The sequence below is a fragment of the Mixophyes fleayi genome, chromosome 7 (assembly GCF_038048845.1).
Source record: "Mixophyes fleayi isolate aMixFle1 chromosome 7, aMixFle1.hap1, whole genome shotgun sequence".
NCBI classification, from domain to species: Eukaryota; Metazoa; Chordata; class Amphibia; order Anura; family Limnodynastidae; genus Mixophyes; species Mixophyes fleayi.
Window position 1 is genome coordinate 119,377,288 of NC_134408.1, and position 26,157 is coordinate 119,403,444.

A 26,157-nucleotide genomic window follows, 5' to 3' on the forward strand; every position below is an offset into this window, starting at 1 on the left:
CCAGTAATAATTATCACTGTACCATGCCTCAGCAATCATTACAAGATATAAGCTACCCCTGGCATATTTTAAATAATTCCAGATTGTATTTCTTAAACTGCAAGTATTTGTATGCATTGTATTTAAAACCATGCCTCTTTTTCTTAACATGCCAATATTACCAATTCACTTTTAAAAAATATTTAAGGGATCTACTATTTTTCAAGGGACAAGCGCCCCTTTTATGACAAATGCTACTATTATATTCAGCATATTATGTGGTATGGTTAGGTCAGGCAACAATAATGTTTCCAAGCACATTTATTAAGGGCTGTGTTTATAAATGCAGTATTTTTCTACGCACTAAAACCGATTATTCTAGGACTGGCTCTTAACATCTGTCAGCAGCTGGCAAGCACTGAGCCCTGGATTGCAGCAGAGAAATATAATACTCTCTTGCATAACTCTGATTATTTTCCAACATTACTGTTGATGCCAGTAGTCTTTGGTGGAAATATGGTCATTTTTTCCAGCCTAGTGTCACACGTATATAGCAATATCTGTGTGTGTGTGAAACGCCCCTCATTCCCTAATTCCCACCCGACCGCATCACTTTCATTGTTTCCACGTCTGCGGTCGCCAAGGAATCGTCCCCAGTCTCCCAGAGGGGCGGGACCAGACATGAGGAGAAGTGCCCACGTGGATGCGTCGCAGCCAATGGAATCCCGCTGTCTTTGATACCTTACCTCTGAGGGGGGCGTGGTCTGGGGGGAGAGTGGGCCGGAGTGTAGTGGGGAGGGGATGTAACACAGGAAGTGTGGAGCGTAGCCGGAGCCGCCGTGGTCGCTGCCTCAGCTCATGTAAATATTGACGGGGACGTGTGTGTGTGAGAGTGCTGGACAGGGAGGGTAACGGGCGGCCGGTGCTGTGTGTGTGGCTGCAGCCGGGAGTGTCCGCTGCAGGAGGGCAGCAGCATCTGTCCTCAGCCGTGTGCGGTGTCTGTGTGTCAATGACAAACGCTGCTCCTATCCCTGTCTGTGCTGGTGTGGGGAGCCTGCCCGTGGCCACATGTGCAGTACCTGCACTGGAGAGCACTGATCCAGCCTTTGTGTTCATGTCCTTTTCATTGCTTGTAATGTTTCCTGTTCTTGCAGCTTTGTCATTGTGTTTAAATTGAAAAGAATGACCCTATTCCACAGTCCATTGTTACTATTCCTGCTTGTATCTATTTATAAAGTGCCAACACATGATATAGGCAGCACAATAGGAAACTAAAGGGCGTAAATGACATACATATGTTTCCGATGCCCATCTCCAGTGAATGGGTAAAAGAAAGATTCATTTTTTGGTACATCTAGCAATGCTATATGCTACAACCAGCACACCCACTTTTTACTATTCTTTTTTGCAGAGGGGAAGAGCTCCCCATGTTGTCTTAATTTCCTAATGTGCCTTGTATGCTAAATCAATTCTCATCCCATCATGTACTCCCAACATTCCCATATTGCAGTTGTGCTGAGATATTGTTCCCCCCCAATGAAACTGAATCAAGCAGTATGTGATCTTTTATTACAGTATTACAATAATGAATGTTTTATGCAGAATATATATATATATATATATATATATATATATATATATATATTATGTGTGTTTTATTTGATCAGGAGGCATTTGCTGTGCAGACAGAAATTAAAACTCAGCTGGAGAGCTTGCAGTGGTTTTCTGTCTGCAGCGTGAATATGCCTAGATTATTTTGCTCTCTGTTTTATGATATCCGCCGGTAACTGAATAATAGAATTGATCCTTAATGTCATTTGTAGAGAGATTGAATTATAAGGGCCTTCAGAATTGTGCTGCAAAGGTTTGTCCCAAACATGGCTGAACAGATGTCCTTGTAATATAAATAAATTGTGTGGTTGTTGTGTTTTTGTATTGTTCCTCATAGCAACATATTTTTGTATATTTATCACCTGCAGACAATGGGGCCTATCCAGGTATTCACACGAGATCACTAGTGATATGTTTCTGCGTGCAGAACAGGAAACATCGACCAGTTTTGCGCGCACCTCTGAGGTTAGAGCAAAGATTATTTCCAGAATGTCCCACAGAGACACATATTGCTTGGTTCCTACGGGACCCCGCGGCTATTTGAATCAGCCCCAAGGTCTCATTGATGTCACTGGTTCCCAGTGAACTGATATGTTGCTTTCTCATAGATATTTGTTCAGCCCAAAAAATGGCTGACTGCACTGTGTATAGGCGACAAGTGCAGTTTAAACATAGTCAACTAATTATTTTTAAAATACATAGATATAGAAGCTACATTTGTAGTTTCCACACAGCAAGTATAAGTTGAACAGGCAGTGCAGAGTCTCTCCTCTGCCAGCCCCTCTCATGTACGACAGCTCTCGCAGGTCTGCCAACTTATCAGCAGTGGACTGGCAATCGTACTGCCCACATATGTTATTTAGCATGATGGGCACACTAAATATATCTATTCATCTGGTTTGAGTATGTGATGGGAAAACTTATACTATTTTGGAAATGGTACTCTTTTCAATAACCCCTCCCCATCATTCCACTTTAATACTTGTCTGATGTTTGCTGATTTTTTAACAGAACACGTCTAGAACATGTTACTGTGGAAGAAGTTCATAATGCATTACAGTAGTTCCAGCATCTTCTGTGTTATTTCTTGTCTGTTCCGACCTTCCAGTGGTGTTGGGCACGACAACAATTAATATCTGTTTTATTTGTAGACAATACATAATATTGCTCATGCATAGATATATATATATATATATATATATATATATATATATATATCTATCTCACATATCTTATTAAATGAGGTAGACAAATTGTTAAGGATACTCACAAAATACTCCATTGAACCAAGTGCGATTTATAATTGAAGCAAGTGCAGGGATCAGCATCCTTCCATGCCACTGCAATCTGAAATTTGGTGGCGCAGCAAGTATTTCGGATTATTAAGATTTTAAAACCTGGGATGGGAAACAACACTTTGGATAAAGTGGACCAATACATCGGTGATGGAGTGGATGAGATTTCTGACCTCCCTGAGCAGAACTCCATTTAATCAAATGAATGAGTGGTTCTCCGTGCATCAACGTTGCTCATGTGCTTTTAATATATTCACAGAACTTAATCTAAATTGAGTACCGCTGAATGTATCACATAAAATTGGATAAGCTTGATGTATTTTATAAAGGAAAGATCCACCTTAACTTTAAAGCAAACAAAAAATAAAAATTAATCATAAAACATAAGCCGATTGGTTTCCTAGAATTTTCTTGCCTTCCTCCAGACTAAGAAATGAAAAAGTCTCCTTGTTGGTGGGCTGGAAGAGCGGCTCACATCACCAGGTATTGTAGGGCACTGCCTGGCAGAAGAACTACAGCTCTTACTATTCAGTGTGTTGCTCTGCTAATTGACCAGCAAGAGTGTACCCTGGCACGTGGATGAGGAGGGAAGAGCTGTGCCCAGATTATGTATGATGTGCCACAGAGCAGTTGTTGATAGGCGGGCATGAATGCATGGTATTCCATCTGCATACAGTTTCCCCTAGGTAACAAGATTGCTTTTGGAGAGCTGCCTGGTCTCACAATGGGAGAGAGAGCAGAAACTGTTGAACTTCGATTAGGGATGCTATTTAAAGAAATGTAGATTTTCACTGACTGCATCTAACTAGGATAAGTAGTTTAAACGTGAACTTGGCCTTTAATCTCTGAACAAGACACTGTTCATGTGTATAACACTTGTTATTTGTTTATTAAAGTTCATACCTTAATCTCATTTTTGTTTATTTTCCTTTTTTAATGCCATATAACATTGCAGACCCATGTAGCATGTGGTACATGACCCATAATATGATTCTCCATTCAATTGTCACATGTTGAAAAGGAGTTTCTCTTAGGCTTGATGTCAACTGAGCTTTTTACTATACACTGAAACGTAGTGTTCAGAAACTAATTTACCTGCAAAGACAAATAGAAAACGTATGAAGGCTTTTGCATTAGAAATGATGTTGGGCCAATTTGGATAATACTAACAAAAATAAGTCAAGGTCATGGCCAAATGCCTCTTGACTCCAAAACAAGTGTAATGTCTCACCTAGCAGCAGTAGAGTCTGGCACCTGAGTTAAAAGGGCTGCAAGCACAAAATGTGTTGGGGTTTTTATTTGGGGAGGGGGGGGGGGTTTGCATAGGGTAATGCCTATCCAAAACATAATTTTATGTTATGCCCTTATCTGCATCTTTGCCTACTCTGTCTTATTTTCCGTCTTGCATACAGTGACATCACCCATATGCCTTGCTGCTAGGTAAGATTGACAGGAGAGGTATGGGTGAAGGGAACACAGGGATAACTGTACTGGTGGGCAAACTCCGCTAGCTGACTTACTAGCATCGTTGTAAAATAAAGTCCAGTATCATGGATATTTGTGTACATTCAACCGTTAAAAAATGACATTAGACAAATACAAAAGGAATGTAAACCCGATGCGTTCAACCAGGTGTGTTCATTATGCACTCTATGTCGGCATACAATGAATACTTGATGACAAAGCAATGTTTAAACTTAAAATAACACAGTTGAGCAAAATTAATAGTGAATGATTTTGTTTCACTAAGTTCTTTTGCATCAAACCTTAACATAGTTAAAGAGACATATGGCAGGAGTGAACTGTGGACTAAGACAATGCTCTGAATTGGCAATTTATTAAAGCTGTATTTATGCACATCTTCAATGCACCCTACAGTTTGATGCACAGTTTAAAGTTAAAGTGACGAATAAAAGCAATTTAATATGGATATAGTAAATGGTGAAAACTGTGAGTGTGATATGTCTACCTTTTTGTTGCTAAATTGGAACAGTCTGACTTATCGGAGTTCTTTCAAGTGGCAGGATTGGCCAGTGTGCCAGCTTTACATGTGGACCTTTACACGCAGGTGACAGAAGACTGCACACACAAGAGAGTATCTGTATTTGCTGACAGGATTTTCAGGCAAAGATCCAATTGTTTTTGAATGATGCAGACGAGGCAGCCATGTTGAGGCATAAACATAGTTAGTGGGCCAACCTTGCGGCATGTGTCTTACATAAGACTCCATGTTCAAACTATTTTAGTTCAGTAGGTTTAACTTGAGTGGTATTCCCTGTAAAGATCCACTAAGCCTAGAATACAAGTTGTTGTTTTTTTTTGTTTTTTTAAATAAACCACTAATAATATTTGCAACTAGCCGGCCACGTGCAATGATCTGCCACTTGGTTCCTGTTAGTCGCCAAATTAGAGGTGATTGATCCATTTGGAAAACTGGTTGAGCAACGAGACTATTGGGCGACTATTTGTGTGACTGGAAAATGTTTCCCCACACAGCAGAATTGTCATCTTCCAACAGAATTTACCTACATTCCTGCCAGTTATCCCAGTGAAAGGCAGCAGGTTTTAGGGCCCCTTCAGAAGGTAAATTGTCTGTGGAAGTATTGCAGCATAGAGACTATAATTGATTTCTAGGTTTTCCCCCTTTGCCAGCCTCAAGGTGGATTATGGCGCCTCTGTATAATACAACATACGAATGCGACAAAGCCTTGGCTAGCTAATCACATACTAAACCCCTTCCTATCTCTTTTTTTTTTTTTTAAATCTCTTGCAGCCTGATGGCTGTCAAATACTGATGTCTTGCTCTACATTGCTTTAGTGGGAAAAGCCCTTCAAACATCCTTTAATGGTAAAGATACATGACACACAGTTTCTATGTTTGTGTCAATTTAAAACACAGGTTAATGTTAATTCAAAACTTTAATCAATTTCTGCTAGGAGTTATCTGGAAGCTGCAGACATGACTGATAATTATACACTTGTGTGATTGGTCTTGTTCGTTATGCATATTTTAATGCAAAACCTTGGATCATCAATTATTTCAGTCTGCTGCAATGAAATAAGTAACATCGTTCTGAATAAATGTTTGTAATAGGTCTGTTTAAGATCGGAAGATGTTCTGTGTTTGCCGAAGAGGAAGTATTACTTTTGCAATCATTTTTTGCTTTTTTGCCATACAGTGATATGCTTACCAGTTAGAATGTGGAGAATATGAATGGAAATGGACAGCAGTGTGGCACAGTGGTTAGCATTGCTGTCTTACAGCGATGGGGTCACAAGTTCAGTTCCTGACCAGAGCCCTATGTGTGTGTGGAGTTTGTATGTTCTCCCCAAAACATACTGTTAGGTTATTGGTTGGTGACCAAAAGGGACCCTAGTGGGTGTTTGCTTGTATGTTAGGAAATTTAAATTGTGAGCTCCAACGGGGCAGGAACGGATATGCTTGGACATGTTTTCTGTACAGCACTGCTTAATATGGTGACTATATAAATAATAATTATTTCATTTAGCCGTTACATTGCAGGAAACCTATGACCGGCATACAAGTTCGCCATTTGACAAAACATGTTCTAATAATGGTTATCTTAACTTGATCTTTACATTGTTGTAGTTGTTGGCAGCAAGGATTACACAGAGCTTTCAGTGTTGGGACACTGGATCTGACCCGCAGATTCAAGCTGCTAGGACAGGTGGTGCATAGGACATAAATGGGTGGTTACAGCTCCTGACCAATCAGGCTCCAGCGCTGAAAGCTCTCTGTTTTGATACAGCACGATTATGTATATTTTTTTAGATATGAGTGAAGGACCCTGGGTAGGCCCCCCCCCCCACCAAGGTACCACACTGGAGTTATTCAAGGGGAGTGTCAAAATTGTACCCTTTTAATTTACAATTTGGGATGGCCTTCCAAATGTCTCTGAACATTAAAACATTGTGGGTCAGTGAAAAAGTGTTCTTTGTTTGTTTTTTTGCAATACTAGATGCCATATTTAGCCCAGTATTGCATTTCCCAAAAGTTTTGTAACTTGGCTCTAAGTACAAGTGTGCAGAAGAGGTACATTCTGTGTTCTTGGTAACTTATGTCTGTTTTATTGCATATTGTGTGGGAATTGAATTACTATTCTGAGTGACATGTTTTCCTTTATTTTTCATTTTGGTATGTGAGGGGACTTCTGATGTTTCAGCATAGAAGCAAGAGCCTCATGTAGACAAAACGGTCACTGCTTTCTCTTTATGGTTTTTCTTGTAATGTGTGTGTAGAGTGGGTTGATGTCCTCCTTCAGTGTTTATTCTGAAATCATACTTACTGTGGTCTTAATGGGCTATAATTTGTGGTTGCTGTGTTTATATAAGACTTAAATATAAAATCACCTGTTTATATTAAGCTTTGTGTGTTGCATTTCAGGCTTCAATTCTAAAAATGTATAATGTGCTATTACGTTAGTGTCATCTGTATTGTACAGTTTAATTTACATTTATTAGTGCAGCTATAGCTTGAAAACCAGTTAGCCAGCATATTCAACAATAGCAATTTTTTTTCCAGCCATTAGTAAATGCTTTAATAAGGTAGCCAACAAAGTATTTGTTGTCCTGCATCTAACTATTGGTTCAATGTTTAATGGATGACTTTACTGTTTTAGTGATTTCTTTGGCCAATTTGGTAATTTCGGACCAATGTATTAATCATATTTAGCTGCACATGTTTGTGGGCAGTGTAGACAGGGCCTGTGCTAAGTGTTCTTATGTGTCTAGAGCAGTCAGATTGCATGGATTTTCATCTAGCGCTCCACATGCAATTATATCCACCCATTCTGCTTTTGTTTTTTTTATGCAATCACATGGAGACGTTGTTTTGACAAGAAGGAAACCTTTTCCTCTCCATAAAGGACAGGAAAGCGCAAAATTGAAATATTCAGACATGAAACATAAACTACATTGTTCAGTTAGCCTGATTTTCCACTGCATGTCCTCTGTTGAATAGTAAAGTAGCACAGTGGCTCAGTGGTTAGCACTTCTGTCTCACAGTACTGGGGTCATGAGTTCCATTCTCGACCATGGCCTTATCTGTGTGGAGTTTGTATGTTCTCTCTGGGTGCTCCAGTTTTCTCCCACATTCCAAAAACATACTAGTAGGTTAATTGGCTGCATTCAAATTGTCTGTGTGTGTGTGTTAGGGAAGTTAGGGAATGCATAATTTCACACACTGCATTTAGGCATGTCTACTCACTCAAACACTGCCTGTTGTGTTAGACAAGAGTCTTCCCCCTAAGTTGGCAGGTGGCAGAGCATGGTTGGTATAAGCATTTAGTAAAAGAGCACCAGTGTTTTATGTGTCTATATAGCTCGTATGATTGCACAGCAATTATATAGGTATATGTGAACGGAATGTCCTTTAAATATGAGGTAGGTAATCACTCTTGTTACCTTTAGGAAGAGATAATTTTCTTAATTTTTTTCAGTTTAAGTTGTGATTCAAGTGGCTATTGACGATTGGCACCCACCCTCAGGGGCGAACGCAGGATTTATAAGGGGGGGTTTCTGCCTCCCCCCCCCCCCCCCCCCCCCCCCGGAAAAAAGCAGCTCCATTTTGGCGAGTCTGAATTCTACAGCAGCCGCGGCGCTGACAAGCAGCATCCGCCGCACTGCTGTATTATACTACAATACAGCACTGCCGCGGACGCTTCTTTGACAGCGCCGCGGCTGCTGTACAGTACCGTTGGTTCGCGGAGGGGAGGGGTTTCTGGAGAACCAGAAACCCCCCCCACCCCTGCGTGCGACACTGCCCCCTCCCAAATCGATTTTTAGAGATGGCGCCCTGAGTTCTTGGAAGACGTTCCTGGAAGCCCCTTAGCCCCTTGCCCCTGATTTGAATGAAAGGTCGTTACTGTGGTATTCCAGGATCAAAGTTATTGATTACATCACCCTCCTTCACGTGAGGCCTAACCTTTGGTTATAGCCCTTGGGTTTATTCGGAAGCAGGGATACGCTGGCATGGGCCTTATTCTTCATGGTTTTGGTCCCTGTTTGTGAATGTCTGGATGACTTAATAGGTGATAAATTGTTTTCCTCTGTGTAAGGTGAACAACAAAGACATTGGTTGTAAAAGAAGAACAGTGGTTCACTTAACAAACACTACATAGATACAGTTAAAATCATTCTGCCCTAGTATGTTGCACTTGTGTTTCCCCTTCATTTTCTCATAATAAGCAGAATATGTGATGACATTTTACTATCAGAGTAGTTTGCTTATCTCTTGTTTGTAAAGTGATAAGATTCAGGCCATAAACTTAGCAGATAAGGTGCTGTGTATAACACTAAAGAGACAGGTGTTATTTTCTAATCTATTTCCAGGTATCCAGACATCATAAATCCTATGCCTACGCATATTTTCTTTGTGCTAAGCTTCCCACACAAGTGCGTTAAGGTCAGAAGCGTTGGTCATTTGTGGCCCCTTGTCTGGTCATGTCACCATGTGTAGCCCCATCCCGGTGCATCAACATTCAGTCCGTTCCGATCTGACTTTCTCCATCAGGGTAGATAATTGTGTTGGTTGATGGCTACTGCAGTGCTGTGAGGCTATTGGTCATCTCGGAGCATAGAGAGATCAGATCCACAGTCTTTCAGCTTTGCTCCTGATAATCTGTGCGGTTTGACCACCCATGTTTGGTCTGGTTGGTGGTCATACCGGATTGCAGTGTGCGATCAGAATTACTTGGGGGGGGAAAAAATATTAGAGTGGGTACTCATGAGAGTTTATTATATCATCATCACCATCCTCACCATTTATTTATATAGTGCCACTGATTCCGCAGTGCTGTACAGAGAACTCATTCACATCAGTCCCTGCTCCATTGGAGCTTACAGTCTAAATTTCCTAACATACACACACAGACAGAGACTAGGGTCAATTTGTTAGCAGCCAATTAACCTACTAGTATGTTTTTGGAGTGTGGGAGGAAACCGGAGCACCCGGAGGAAACACACACAAACACGAGGAGAACATACAAACTCCACACAGATAAGGCCATGGTCAGGAATTGAACTCATGACCCCAGTGCTGTGAGGCAGAAGTGCTAACCACTTAGCCACTGTGCTGCCCATATGATCTAAGAGAATCATAAGCCAAAGCTCTAAGTCTTCATAATGGTTATTTTTAAGCTGGTTTTGCAAAGGTTTCAGGACAAAAGCAAGAAAAATCTACTAAGTGGCATAACTATTGGGGCATTATTTTTATATGGAAATTCTTTAAATAGCTGTTTCCTGAAATTATATATATGGAAACTTGCTGTATTTTTCCATAACTCTTCTCCCTACATTCCACGTGTTCCACTTTGGTTTAGTTCAATTCTATATTCATTGCAGATTTTTTGGTTTTCTGGCTACAAAAAACTTGAACTTTTCATTTTGTCCTTCAAAACCAGGTTAAACTGTATGATTTGTTGACTGTAGTAAATTTGGTCCCGAGTGTGTTTTGACCTAAAGTTTTCTTGCCACTTCTGTATGTATGAAAGCTCAAACATTATATGTAAAGGCACCCCGAAAAACATTTCTTTTGTATGAAGGTCTCCGATAAGGATACATAAAAAATACACTGTCTGCTGAACAGAGCTAGTGGGTTTTAATTAAATACTGGCAAATGAGGGGTTTTTCTACAAGGGGTATAGCTACCCACACTCACAATAATTTGGAAGGCCACTCTTGCCATTTAAAGCCAAACTGACACCATATCACACTGGGTGCAGGTCCCAAATGACTAGTGTTCCTGTGAATATCTGATTCATATTTTGATTGTTACTGCCAGGAAACCAGGTCATCCGATGACTATGATACATAAATGTGCAAGTTCATAGATCGGCCTCACTAATACCACTTTCATACTGCCGCCCAGGCAATATCCTGGGTATATGAACCTGGGATATTGCCGGGGGGCAGAGGCTCGGGTAGACCGCGTTCATACTGAACACGGGTCTCTATGGCAACATCCCAAGAGGAGCTCTGATTGGCTCCTCTTGTGAGGGTTTTATTTTTATTTTTTACTTTACCATTGTGTCGGGTGAGACCCGGGTTGAAAAACCCAGGTCGCACCATTCATAGTGCAGGCTTCCCGGGAATAACCCCACCAAAAGATCCGGGTCTGATGACCTGGGAATTAGATCTGGGACCATTCATACTGCACCTGCACCTGGACCCGGGTCGTCTGGGCTTGCCCTGGCAAAAACACGGGTTTTTGGTGCAGTATGAATGGGGTCTTAGTGAGCCCATCTGTACAATTTAGTCACCCATTTAGCCGCTTGACACTAAGCAGAATGACCAGATCTTTTTAGCGCACCTTTGTAAAGGAGAGTGATAAAGGTATATTTTGTTTTTATTATTTATTTGAGTTAATTATTTTGCAGATTCCTCATGTGGTTTAGGTGGAACAATATTATTGTGAATATTAGTTAGAGGTTGAAAAGTGCATTAACAGTGGAAGGACAACTGCAGAAAATAAATAACTAAAAAACAAGAAAAGAATCCAAACCAATTTCAGGAATGAACTGTAAAGGTAAAATTGTTCATTGTTAATCTGCCTTTACACTGCAGCTCTGGTATACAGTAAAGGATCCCTCCATCCAGTACAGGTAGCTGTAGCTCCTCCCACATCATCAGTGCAGCTTCCTTACAGGATCTGATGCAGGTCAAAATAGCCGAGACTGCAATATTTGAATTATGATCTGTGGCCGTTCCCCTGTATATAATCCAACAATCCACACGACAAATTTTTCCAAAGCAAATCTGCCATGCTGTCCGTCACATAATCCGCTCTATTAGTGAAGCACCTGTTTCCTAACATGCCAACCTGTTGCAGAGGAGTAAAAGAATATTATAAAATCTACAGTTATATCAGGTATATTACTTGGCATGATACTGCACAGACTTTGATGTATATTAATAGCAAATAGTGTCTTCACACACACCCTTTAAAAATTAATACTCACAGGATGTTGAAATCCTGCTTCAAACGATTCCTGTAAGATCCACTCATTGAGCGAGTCAGCATGAGAATTATTTGTAGTTGTTTCTAAAGATATAACATGGTGTTCAAGGGGCAACTCCCGCTAAGCCTGCTTGGCAAGCGCGGATAGAGATAGAGATCAGCCTCTGGGGCACTGTTTCATTAGCACACTGCAAGTTACATTGTAAAATAGCAGAACATATGGGAAGCTACAAAACAATTAGACAATGTAGAAACTGTCTTTCTAAAGTCACTGATAACAGCCATACTAGAATAGAAATTTCTAAAGCTTGATACACATCCATGCGATTTCTGTAACAATTTCACCAATGATTGAATGTCCCGATGAGCATTCAGCTTCATGCGTACACACCTACACAGTTTAGCTTCAGATCTGTGATCTTCATCTCATAACCATCTGCTGAAAAGATAGTGACTCTGTACACACTGCAGATATCTGCTTACGCTGCTGGTAGTGAGGGCATACACACTTTGCACGACATCTTTCCATTGTTGATTGTGACTTTTCCAAAGTTTAGAAAACCAAGTCAGATGCAATGTGACCAAACAATTGTTAATCATATGATCTTCACAATAATTGCATAGGTGTGTACCTAGCTTTACTGATTGGTTCCAAAGCTTCCTAAGTAAGTGATTTAACATCCACATAGGTTTTCACAAACTTTTTCTGGTGAAACAGAAGCAATAAGTTATGTATACCTATGCTTGCCAAACCTCATGGTTCAGGTTGTGGCCATTTTGTCTCTTTAAATTGTGCTGACATTTCATCTCTGCAAACAAATCAAAACTCAATGGTGGCAGCACGGTGGCACAGTGGTTGGCACTTCTGCCTCACAGCGCTGGGGTCATGAGTTCAATTCCCGACCATGACCTTATCTGTGAGAAGTTTGTATGTTCTCCCGTGTTTGCGTGGGTTTCCTCCGGGTGCTCCGGTTTCCTCCCACACTCCAAAAACATACTGGTAGGTTAATTGGCTACTAACACATTGACCCTAGTCTGTCTGTCTGTCTGTGTGTGTGTATGTTAGGGGATTTAGACTGTAAGCCCCAATGGGGCAGGGACTGATGTGAGTGAATTCTCCGTAAAGCGCTGCGGAATTAGTGGCGCTATATAAATAAATGGTGATGATGATGAATGGTAATCTATCAGGCTGGCAAATCTGGTGTATGGCCATAATCAGAATGTGTGTACAGATATAGTTAGACCTCAATGCTTGTGCCCGGTCTATCCGTATTATTAATAAACAGCTGGGTCAGTTGAACTGGAACAGCAAGTGGAGACAAGGAGAGAAAGTACTACGATATTGTAAACACATTTTTAAGTGATTTAGAATTCTAAAGCTGTTCTTCAGCTGTTTGTAGTAACAAGAGAATTGGTAAGTTCCTTCATTTGAAAATATACTGTGAGCTTTTAGAATAGCAGCAGCCTTTTGGGTGCTGGATTTAAGTTCCAATTAATTAGATGGACGCATTTGTTTCTTGGTAGTTCTGTATAGTTAAAACACAATAAATTAAAATTGAACCCTATTAAATTTACTCCCAAAGATGAAAGGGTATTTCCCATGTAAAACCCTATGTTTGGAGATAAATATTGCCAATCCTTGCTATACTGCACTGTTCTTGACGTCTGGTTCTCGCTGATGGAATATATGGAGATATCCGTAATCATACTGTATACTTTCCATTGCAGGGTGTGGTGGCTGTATGGAAGGTTGGGAGGAGCACTTAGGGATTTGGATATTGTGGATAGCTGTATATCGTTCATTATGTCAATAGCTCTGCTGCATCACTGCGGACAGCTGTAGAGCTGGCAGGGAGCCTCTGCTCAGGACAGCACAAATCTGCAGTTACCTGGCAGCCACTTTCTGAACTTTTTCCTTTGGCAAGAACACATTGTCAAATAGGCTTTAGCACATTTGCCAGTAATCTCAAATCCACATTGAACGTAGACTTCACTGCTGGCTAGAATCAGAGCGGAGGATACTCGGTTGTATTATAGGGTGTGTTATTTGTATGTATGTGCAGTGGTTTTTTTTTGTTTTGTATTTTTTTTTATAGAGGATATTGTTTTTGAGCAGTGTTGAAATACAATATGTTATGATTCTTCTGGTAAATATCTGATAAATACATAGTTGGATATGTGTTGATGTTTCCGTTATTATTTGGCCGCCAGAGATATTATTAATCCCTTGGCCAGTGGCGCATGCAGGGGGGGTTTCTGGGTCTCTAGAAACCCCTCCCCTCCGCTGAAAAAGTGCCCTATATAGCAGCACTGTACTATACAGCAGCCGTGGCGCTGTCAAAGAAGCGTCCGTGGATGCTTCTTTGACAGCGCCGCGGCTGCTGTATAATACAGTGCTGCCTAAACTGAGCTGCTAAGTGGGTGCATGCGCGGAAGCTCTCTTGCTTTTTTTTTTTTTTCCGGTGGAGGGGAATCCTCCCCTTTAAAAATGCTCTGTGCGCCCCTGTTGGCTGCTATTTTCTTTCATTTCTACTGAGAAGGAAGAACAGCACCACTAACTCACTAATAAGTACCAATACTCATGTGAATGTTGGAGACCTTTCTGGGTCTCTGTAAAGCCGGGTACACACCTATACAATGTCTCTAACGATTCACTAACAATTGAAAGTCCCGATGGTCATGCTGATTCATGCATACACACCTGCACAACTTACCTTCACATCTGTGATCTTTAGCTCTCATAACCATCTGCTGAAAAGACATCATTCCAATATTGATCGTGATTTTTAGGACGTTTATAAAACCAAATCAACAGATGCGATGTGTTTTGCCACGATAACACATGAAGGAGGGAGAATACACACTGCAATATCTAACCAGTTGGTGGTGAATCGTGTGATAATTGCATAGGTGTGTACCCAGCTTCAGGCTCGCATGAGTCTACAAGCAAGTGGATAACAATTGTAGTGCAGTCTCTTGTCTTGTACTTGTAACACTCATAGCATTTATTTACGGCATGCTCAATATACATGCAAAGTAGTTGTCCTATAATGTAAAGACTCCAGTGACTTCACTCATTGGCTTCTTCAGGGCCTGGACATTGGAAAGATTACCTTGCAGAAGTCATTATACAGTGATACCTCTTTATACCATCGCCCTTTATAACCCCATAATTACCATGTTTGTTCTCTGCAGAAAAGTAATATAAAGTGACTTCATTCCTTTATATAACACAATTTTTGGCTGGTGTTCTAAAGAAGGAACACTGTAAAACAAATACAATAAAAGCTCTTAAGAGGACCTAGGGTCATAAAAGATTTGTATGGTTGCCCTTTGGAAAGTCCTAATCTACTGTTCACTATTTACTATTAACCACCTTAACCGTCATTGTACAGTTATTTTGTCTAAGAAAAATTGTCCGCTCAGTGCGACAGATCTGATAGCATCTCTGAAGCTATGGCTGTGTCATGCTGACTAGACCCTGCCTGTAGGGGACAGGCTATTTTAGGTGTTTTGTTTTTTTTGTTTTTATTGTTCTTGTGCTTCTTTTTTAGTTTTATTTCTAGAACTGGTATATTTAAATCATTGACTCATTTATTTTTTCTTTTGCAGACCAGTAACTAAGAAAGATGGACGCCACTGTGATTCTACCGATACTGAAGAAGAAGTTGGCTTTCCTTTCAGGTACGGTCTTCTTTGGATGCATTTCTGCATGTATTTGTTATCAAACCTGCTATGAGCTGCCAGTCACTGTGGGCAGAGAGGATTTTCAGAAGTACTTGGGTTTGTGTTAATGTTTTAGTACATCTGTTCGTGTATTTGGCAGTGATATCTGGATGGACCCATAACTTGATTGAGCTGATCTTTCCAGTGCAGGTGTTACAAACACATCATTCTTTGTTTGGCGACTGAATTTGCTAAGCACTTCTGCCAAACTGTTATGTCAATCCAAAACTCTGTTTGCTCTGTAATTAAATTAGCATATTATTTTTGCACTGAGTTACAGTATTCCAATTTTTTGGAGATTCCTCTTTGAAAAGTTATTATGTAATTGTTAGGACTTATGTTTTTTCAGATTATGCCATTAATTGTACTTTTCCCATATGTCATCTGTAATATGTATTACTGAGCAGCTCATCGCATGAATAATCACACTGGGCTTTTGGAGAAACTATGAAAGTTTTTTTTCTTCCCTCTTTTTTATGCTCTGTTTAGGAGTGTTCCAGCCTACGGTGTTGTGCTCTCTTCCAGGAATTCTGTCAGTCTGTTCCTCTGCCTCTCGAGGTAGAGGAGCTGTGATGTATTTGGGGCAGGGAAAACATAAAACAAAAAAATTGAACTATAAAAAAAAAACATACTTGCATAGTGCAGAAGCTCCATTGTTAAAATATAAATTGATTTATCTAAAAAGTGTCAGAGGTGGTCTTTAAATTATAGTAGAACCTTTTATCCCTTATTTAGTAAAGAAGGCAGGCTCAAGTTTCCCAACAAGACATACGCTTCATGGCCAAAAGTATGTGGACACCTGATTATTACATCTATATGTGTTTATTGAGCATCTAGTTCCAAAACCATGGGTATTGATTTGGAGTTGGTTCCCTATAACCTCTTCCACTAGAGATTGGAACATAACTGCAGGGATTCGCATCCATTCAGCCACAAGAGCATTAGCGAGGTTGCCACTGATGTTGGGTGAGAAGGCCTGGTCCACAGTCAGCGTTCCAGTTCATCCTGAAGATGTTTGATAGGGAAGAGGTCAGGGCTCTTTGCAGGTCTGTCAAATTCTTCCACACCGAACGCTGGTAACCATTTCTTTTGGTGGACTTTGCTTTGTGCACAGGGGCATTGTCATGCTGAAATAGGAAAGGGCCGTCCCCCAAGCTGTTGCACAAAGTTGGAAGCACACAATTCTCTAGGATATCATTGTATGCTGTAGATTTCCCTTCACTGGAACGAGGGGCCCCAGGCCAAACCATGACAAACAGCATCAGACCAATATTCCATCTTCACCAAACTTTACAGTTGTTCGTACGCATTCGGGTGCAAAGTGTTCTCCCGGCATCCGCCAAAGTCATCAGTCAGACTACTGGATGGTGAACACGTTACCACTGCTCCATAGTCTTGTGGTGGTGTGCGTTACACCACTCCAATCATCGGTTGTTGTACATGGTGGACTGAGGCTTGTGTGCAGCTGCTCGCCCATGGAAGCCTAATCCATGAAGCTCCCTACAGTGACATTATAAAGGTCACAGGCTAAGTGTTTTTATACGGGCCTCCGAAATACGATTTGGCTTCTCTCTGGCATAATATAGACTAGAGGATGTGTCCTTATAGTAAAGAAGATTTCCTAAAGAACAATAATGTGATGACATCAGTACTCATCAGTTATGTGCAATGACGTCATTCCTCTTAGATTGTAAGCTCATTTTGTCGAAACCATTTTCACCTTCTGTTTCAGGTCATTGTATGTAAAGCTTAAGTGCTTGTACCTCAGACAGCACAGTGCTGGTGTCACACCAGCAGCTAAATATAGGATATGGTTACAGTCCTTCTCAGTTGTATCATAATAATTGTATACTGTTGAGAGAGGATCAAGTTAACACTGCATGTGACCAACATCTGTTTATGAATTGGTTTGTGATATGCTCTAGCTTTGCTTACTATGTGAATATGGACATGAGGATATTCCTGTTTAATACAGTATTTGTAAAGCAGTTATTTTAATGCTGTCAGGGTTATACGTAACCAAGTACATTGTGATGTAGTGCAAGCATCTCAACATAACAGTCTGCAGGGGCGCACGCAGGGGGGGTTTCAGAAGTGCCCCTACATAGCGGCACTGTACTATATAGCAGCCACGGCGCTGTCAAAGAAGCGCCCGCAGATACAGCAACGCTGTGGATGCTGCTTTGACAGCGCCGCGGCTGCTATATAGAACAGTGCTGCGCATGTGCGGGCGCATGCGCAGCGGCTCTCTCGTGGTTTTAATTTTTTTGGGTGGGGGGGAAACCCCCCTCAAAAATCCTGCATGCGCCCCTGGTCTGATCCCTTTTTTGCTTGTAACCTGAGGATTTTTATGACCTTGACTGAAACGTACCTCCCATCCCCCTTACTCCTCTGGACTGTTCTATATTGCTTGTCTTGGAAGAATGGCTATACTGTTGTATGCTAAATTGTGGTTGAAAATATTACATACAGCACTTGTATAAATTACAAGTTGCACCTTGTATAATTAGCCTTTATAACTAGTTGGTGTACCGCCCCCAGTGGAATTTACTTTACTTTTTTTTACCCCCAATATTGAGTTTGACTTGTCTGGTCTGGGTACTTGCTTTTCCCTGTGTATTCTTTCTGCTGTTTTAGGATCACATAACCAAGTCTTTTGTGAGTGTTTTCAGGATAGTGACATCTTATTTAGGAATGAGCCTGAATTCATTGTTTTACTGCTGAATATGTCCACTTTGCCAAGTACAAACCTATAAATCTCTTTCATTCTTGGCACTCCAGAAGAGTTAGATCGGGAGCCTTGATCACTTCTTTCCTTGTGAAATAAAAGTGAGACATAAATGCACCTATATATTGTCTGTTTCATGATAATATAGGCTTTCCTTTGTGGCTACTAATTTTTATCATGGTTGTCCTAACTAAGCAAAGGCTTGGATGAAACTTGAGTCTAAAAGATCAAACCGTTATGTATCTGCAGTGAACAAACATTATTTTTTTTGAACCTGGACAGCTTTGAGTATACTGTCAGGGATACAAGTTCACTTGTTGTGAATGCTCTTAAAACATATCCAAATGTGAGAATACGTCTATTAAAACTCCACACAAGAGGGAACTATACAGGTCTACAAAATGACAAATTAGTAGTATGTATTTGTGTCTGTTTTTCCATTGCTGACTGGAAGCTGCCGTGATGTTCTCTCATTTTGTTGAATGGGGGGCTCTTACCTAACATTTGGGGGGGTATAGAGTTTTATGAATAGCCTGCAACATCTCGAAGATGTTACGTGAGATAGAATAAATCACTCCTACGAAGAGAAATACTATTGTTGTATATGTACGTGTAAAAACTGTTACTTAGCCACTAATGTTTGCAGTAATGTGCTGCCAACTACAGTCCTTTGTAGACCATCTCAGGTGGTTCATGTAATGAGTTACTGAGACTTCTGCAGAGAGGAAATAGCAGATTGTTGGAGGGTTTTTTTTGTCTCTTCTATCAGACGCAGCATAATTAGCAGTCCAGCCAAGTACTGTTATAAAAGCATCCGACAGATTGTCTAAGCTAAATTGCTTTACGTAGACTAGATTTCACCCAACACTAACAAATGTGTTTGAGTATCCCCTATATAACTTTGCAAAACATCCCATCAGTGTATGTGGATATGTCACAGATACAGTCCTTGCTGGGAACATCTTGCATCAATTAATGATGAGAGGGTTTCCTCTTTATTGATTTGGGTTTCAATAGTTTTGTGTATATAGATTGTACGCTCCCTTGAGCAGGGCCATCTCTCCTCCTGTTTCCTGCACCTTTTACTCTGCTCTCCAGCTACCTTTCCCCCCACCCCTCTGGGGGTCTCTCCGTCATCCGCGCCCTTCCTCTTGGGCTCCGGGCCTGCCGGTCTTCCCTCCCCCCTAGCTGTGCTCTGAGCTTACTGAGTTACTGTGCTTATTGTTTACTGTATTTTGCCGTCCCACCTTGTACTGTACTTGTTTGTCCCTGTACGGCGCTACGGACACTGAGTGGCGCCTTATAAATAAAAATTAATAATAATAATATATGTATGTATTTTAGTACAGGCATGCCATTTATTATCCTGAGTGCTTAGAGGTCTAGTGATGTTTTAGCTAAAGGATGTTTTACATAGCATGGACTCATGCTCACTCCCAGGCAGCTACATCGGCACTTGTGAGCATAACTCTGCAGTTGACATTTGATATTTGCATATAGTTTGTAGAAATATTTCATTCTCTCTCCTGGGTAAGGATTTTTTTTTTTTTTTAAATAAAGGCCATGCAACCTTTACTTCTGTTCTCCGTAATTTTGGTGTATATACAAAATTATATTTAAAAATGACCCCTATCTTTACCACACTGCCTCCTGCATTCCTTTCATCATTGCTGTGGCACAGTGGTTAGCATTGCTGTCTTGCAGCACCATCGTCATCATTTATTTATATAGCGCCAACATATTCCATAGCGCTTTACAATTGGGGACAAAAATAATAAACTAATAAGCTAACTGGGTAAAAAAGGGCCTATTGATTTTATTCTAACCCATGTACCCACTCACCTATTATCGGGAATTATAGTGTAACTTCCACTGGGGTAGACTGATAAGTGTTATCATGCTAGTGTGTGATATTATTACCAAACAGCATTACTAATATTATTATTATTATTATTATTATCATCGTAGATTTGTAAGGTATCGTAGTGCTCCGCAGCATCGGAGAGTAGGAAAAACAGTACATACATAAGACAGGGACAAACAAGGTAAACAAAATAAATGCAGACATGAAAACAAAGGTTATGAAGGACCCTGCTCATTAAGAGCTTACATTCTAAGTGGAAGAAGGCACAGCTGAAACAATAGGAGTTCATGTGTTTGAGTGGAGATTGGTACAGTTGAGAGTGCAGCAATTATTTAATTTTTCTTTCTGGATAACGGGTATCTAGATGAAAGATTCCAATCTTGTATATATTTTACAATTTATATCTTTTATGTATATATGGAATACAAACGCAGTTATTGCTATTTCCTTCTGAGTCTATTTGCACTGCTGTGAACACTTGTATTGTAGTTCCAGGTCTTACATGGAGATAACCCCCCCATATATTTATTGGTGCAGATGCAAAATATAATAAATCTGGGTACAACAACCCTGTTGTTCGCTACCTGGTAGCATGGCTGCTGTGTCCTGAAACATTGATTTACTATAGCAAATAAATATGGATTTTTCCTACCACCTGCCTTATCTCACTATAGCTCTAAGATTTATTTATTCAACCCCGCTGCTACGTTCATGGTGTGCCTTCTACAGTGAAAATAACCTTTTTGAAATATGGGCAGAGTTTATTGTGCTCAGCTCCTGTTATGATTTGGTAAAATATATTGTGTTTTATTATGACGCTTCCATCTACATGCCATAAATAGCTAATGATGATGTACCAGCAGCCTACATCAAGAAAGGGGTGCAGTGGTACATAACATATATATAACTTTTTTTTTTTTGCTGTCTATTTTTCTAGCATGTTGTCTGTCTTTAATGAAGATGCTTCCTGCATCATTTTTATAAAATTGACATTTTATATTGACTTTTATTTTTTGTTGCTAGGACATAATGGAAATGGCAACCAATATATCTGGTTAGTAAGGATTACATCCTGATAAAAAAAAAGAATTAGAATAAAATGATTGCTCGTATTATCCACTTAGGGTTTGCTAATAATGGGGCTGTTCCTCTATAAAAGGTTTAACGGCTGATATCCTGACTTCCCTTACCCTCTTACTCTTTAACTATAACCTTAAATAACTGACACGAAATCTGAGTGCGGCAACTTTAAATAGTTTATATAAATATGGTGGTGGGGAAGAGAGCAGCCAGTCCGACGTCCGCCAGGCAAAACCCAACTGTCCCAGCATTAACCATGGCACCTCATCAATTCAGGCACAATCAATCAAACCTTGGGGTCAAGTGGGGCACATATCTAGCTTAGCAGGACACGGCGTCCTGGGCTTTACAGAACCCGCCAATCCTCTGGGCTAAATGGAACGCGACCGCAAGGCGACCCACAGGGGCGGTACTTATACCAAAACTATAGCAGATTCACTGAGAGGCGGGTTCAGTGTGCCCACTACCATAATGTGCACCCCAGCCACTGGCCGTCGACTGTACTGCGTTTTCCGGCAACTTAATCCAGAGTCACCACCAACCGTGTCAGCATGCCAACAACTGAGCACCAACACGATAAGCATCCAACCCTGTATCCGCACTACCAAGTACCGCCAACCATCAACGTCCAGACTGCAGAGACTGTTTAATTCTCCGCCCATCCAACTGTCTACCCCTCCCCTATGACAACAGATGGGCGTACTCCATAGTTAACTATTTACCCCAGAGAATAATTTAGTTTAAAGATACAGCCTTAGCTTTTAAATTGCCTTCGAGTTTATTTCAGCCCTCAGTTCTTAATTCTTTTGCCCTATTAAAGCAATGTATATAGGTATTCAGTGTTGTCCATATACACATTTTCAGCCCCAGGCGGTCCCCACACAGAAGCGATGAAGAGTATTTGATATAATATACTACTTTTATAATCGTCTTTGGTCTCCTTTTAAGTGTAGTATACAGAAAGCCATTGATCTGGGGTAGATTAATAGACCATACCTTTTGATACATATGTGACACTACAAAATGTTAATTGGACATTAATGGTACATTAACCAGTCCTATATGAGTCCACCAACATGACAAACCAAGTTCTAGTCCAGGAAAACATTGGTTTTAACAAGATGGAAGTACTTCCTAAATGCTACCTAAAGGTGATAATCTAAATGGTTACATTTGTTTGTGTTGTATTATTCTTGTAATTGACGTAGTCTGTGTTTAGTATGGGTGTCCTGCTTGTAATCATTCACACTTAAAACCCAGGATATCGCTGCCTCTGCTTCAAGTTGTCCGTGGACCTGATACTAACCGGCCCAAGGCCTTGTTTATTTGCTTATCCTTGTTTTACCAGACAGACCTGTAACCTGCAGTCTAGGTGCCCACAGTAGTAACGCAGTGTATGATTTGTATTGTCACCTTTGAGTTGAAACTGTGTTCCAATGTTTTCTTTGCTTGTCTCGAGCCTGGGTCAGATCTTGGGAGTGTTTTCTCTTTGGTTAAAAGGTTCCAAAGTTATTTGGTCATTGATTACACGTCACTCCAGATCAGATGAATGGACTTTAGTTATATTCAGCCCTTAATTGAATGTAAGGATTACCCAATCCTTGGTATGGGAGGAACAATAAACTAAAGTATTTTGGATTTTCCTTTTACAGATAAAGGTCTAAAATTAAAATCATACTTATTGGTGTAGAAGATGCAAAACTCAACCGTGTTCTGGAACATTGATTTACTATACTTTATGTACAAATATGGATTTTTCAACCACCTACCTCAACTCGCTATGCATAATAATATCATAATCCTTGTCCTAGTGGACAGACTAAACATATTTTGCAGTTAAAGGTCTAAAATTTCTCGCATTTGCCAATAATCCCAAATGCAGAAATCCTATAGATTGTAAGCTTGTGTACAAGGGCCTCTTTACCTGTCTGATGTATAATACACTCTCTTGTCGTGTTTCTGTGTGTGTTCCCAATGTTAAAATGCTGTTTAGCAGCTCGTTCTATATGAAATAGAGTGAAGACGGCATGGTCAGCGAGCATTCATATGTTTTGGTTGCGACCTGTCTTCATGCAGTTAGAAGTTTGTCTCTTGTTTGTGGGAACTGTAATTATACCACTATAACTGGCTGGTCTATATTTTAGAAATGTATTTACCAGTAGTAGAGCTGTAGCTTGCTGCTCTATTAGATCACTATTGGCATTAAAGATATCTTTAATATTATTGATGGTTTTCTCCTATAATGTGCATTCTATGTACTATCATTTATGTTTTTCTTGATCGTTCAGTTTTGCCAATCTTTTCTTTAATTGATTGGTTTATCTTGTTCAACTCACTGGAGGCTGCTGTAAGCCTAGATTGGGTAGAACCATCAGATTGTTTGTTGGTTTCAGGTCCCACAATCTTTTTCTTCCCTGTAGCCCAACAATACTCCAAAATCTGATATGTTTTTGGGGCTTCATGGCTGTGTTAGTCAAAGTTGGAATCCTCAGAGGTAGAAGGTAATACGGGTAATGATTAGTGTCCACAGAATAGGAAAGGTAGCGCACTCTGTAGATGGAATGAGCCCACTAAGATATGCCCTCTTAGGCTGTGTGCATGCACACCTCTGTGATAGGCTATGAGGCAGCAATACTAACCACTTGCCACCCTGTTTTATTAACAATGCCCTTACAGACCATGGCTTCCTTTTGTAGTCAAGATAAACTGAGCTCTCTAGTAAGGCAGAGCTGTGTGTGGTCCACAAGCCTGTCATACTCTGTTGTTCCTTGTACCTTTGCCCTCAGCCCTCTGCCTCTTCTCTCCATTTTGTCACTTGACTCCTGCCCCACCTTTCCTCCTCTCCCATGCCTCCTCTTCTCCACCTGTGTCTGGCAATGCCTCCTCTTCTCCACCTGTGTCTGGCAGTGCCTCCTCTTCTCCACCTGTGTCTGGCAGTGCCTCCTCTTCTCCACCTGTGTCTGGCAGTGCCTCCTCTTCTCCACCTGTGTCTGGCAGTGCCTCCTCTTCTCCACCTGTGTCTGGCAGTGCCTCCTCTTCTCCACCTGTGTCTGGCAGTGCCTCCTCTTCTCCACCTGTGTCTGGCAGTGCCTCCTCTTTTCCACCTCTGCCCTGATCCTATAAATGTTGCCCACTCTGCTGGGCACATGCGCATCCCTTTATTCACTCCCCCACCTCTCTCCTTCCCCTCCTATCTGTACATCGGAATTCACTTTTACCTCTTTGCCCTGTGCACTTCTCTCTGCTAAATTGGTACCTGTTTATACATTTTGCACTTTGTCTATATTTTTTGCACTTTGCTCTTCACTTTGTTTTGTACTACCTTGTATGCCATGTATTGTATGCTATGTATTGTCACCCTGTAGTGTTAGCCCAACCTCTATGTACGACACTGCGGACCCTTTTTTTTTTTTGTGCCTCATAAATAAAAGATGATAATAGAAATCCCCCAACATGATCTGCTTTCACACTAGCAGCTATAGTGAATGGTTTCCTTTGTTAACAAAGGGAGGTCATCATCAGCTATTTATATAGCGCCACTGATTTTGCAGCGCTGTACAGAGAACACACTCCCATCAGTCCCTGCCCCATTGGAGCTTACAGTCTAATATCTCTAACATAACATACACACATAGAGCGAGAGACTAGGGTAAATTTGGTAGCTGCCAATTAACCTACTAGTATGTTTTTAGAGTGTGGGAGGAAACTGGAGTACTCGGAGGAAACCCACGCAAACACGAGGAGAACATACAAACGCCACACAGATAAGGTCATGGTTGGGAATGACCCCAGTGCTGTGCGACAGAAGTGCTAACCACTGAGTCAGGATATATTAAGTTCATATAATAGAAGCCATATAGTCATGCTTCCAGTCGAAAAAATTGAACCTTAGGCTCTCTGAAACTATATTTGCTATAAATATAGGTGGAAATACCCTAATCCTAAAAATCAATATTTCTAAAGTATTTTTTCTGCATTTAATAAGATGATTTGATTGCAGGAGTCAGTCAGTCATTGACCTGTGTAAACCATGGTAGACAATATATGTGTTATAACTTAAACATGTTGCTTATGGAAGAGGAAGGTTGAAGAAAATAAGGACAAGAAGCCATGGTAGAATGGACTGATCTCCTTCATGAATAACATGCACACTGCTTAAAATTACATACAGCCCCAAGTCGCACATACATGTCTATACTCCAATTCAAATCCATGGCATAATGCAGGAGTTTTAAAATGGCATTGACAGAGAGAGACGATTTGACTCAGTGGTAATGTATGGAGCTTGGGAATTTTAGATGGAACTGGACTTTTACATGATTTTCCAATAACAAGATGTCTCTTTTTTATGTCCTTGTAGATTGCAGAGCTGTGTTCTCATGAATATTGGTTTAATTCACAAAATAGTTCCCTCCCGTGTGTAGAGGGAACAGAGACGCTTTAAGTTTGTCTTATATCTGGTAACCAACAGCATGTGTTATTTTCTGTAGTTTATTGCAAGTAGTTCCATGTGACTGATTCAGGTAATGAGCTCCATTAAACATACTAGGCATTCTTCTATGTAATCACCATTCTACAATAAATGCATCTTTGTATATAGTCTAAAGCTTCAATCCTTGGAGGGCTTTAAATCAACAGCTTGTGTTTCTGATTCTTGAGCGTTCTTGACGTTGCTGGCTAAATTGAAAGCATGTTATATGGAAGCTCAAAGCCTCTGTTCTAATTAATTCCTGATTTTAGTGGTGAAGGTAAAGCTAATTTTAGAATTTTCATCAAAAGGTAATCTGGTTTATCCTATATTCAGACAGATTGCATAAGAGACGCTAAATTAAATCATGTCTCCCGATGAGCCAAGTGTATTAATTTAGACATTGCATAATTGGAGTAACGCAGAGTA

The 26,157-nt window shown here is 40.5% G+C and overlaps 1 protein-coding gene across 2 annotated transcripts in view; it reads left to right on the top strand.

Moving 5' to 3' along the window:
• The first annotated feature begins 754 nt into the window (after nt 1–754).
• SESTD1 (SEC14 and spectrin domain containing 1) overlaps nt 755–26,157 on the top strand; it is a 109,200-nt gene continuing 83,797 nt past the window's right edge. Inside the window, exons 1-3 of one of the 2 annotated variants that reach the window (XM_075180512.1) lie at nt 762–839; nt 1,959–2,055; nt 15,475–15,546. In XM_075180512.1, coding sequence (XP_075036613.1) covers nt 15,492–15,546 — 55 coding nt within the window. In that variant the 5' untranslated portion in view covers nt 762–839; nt 1,959–2,055; nt 15,475–15,491. Of the gene's footprint in view, nt 840–1,958; nt 2,056–15,474; nt 15,547–26,157 lie in introns of both variants that reach the window. The other variant, XM_075180511.1, reaches the window with a different exon arrangement.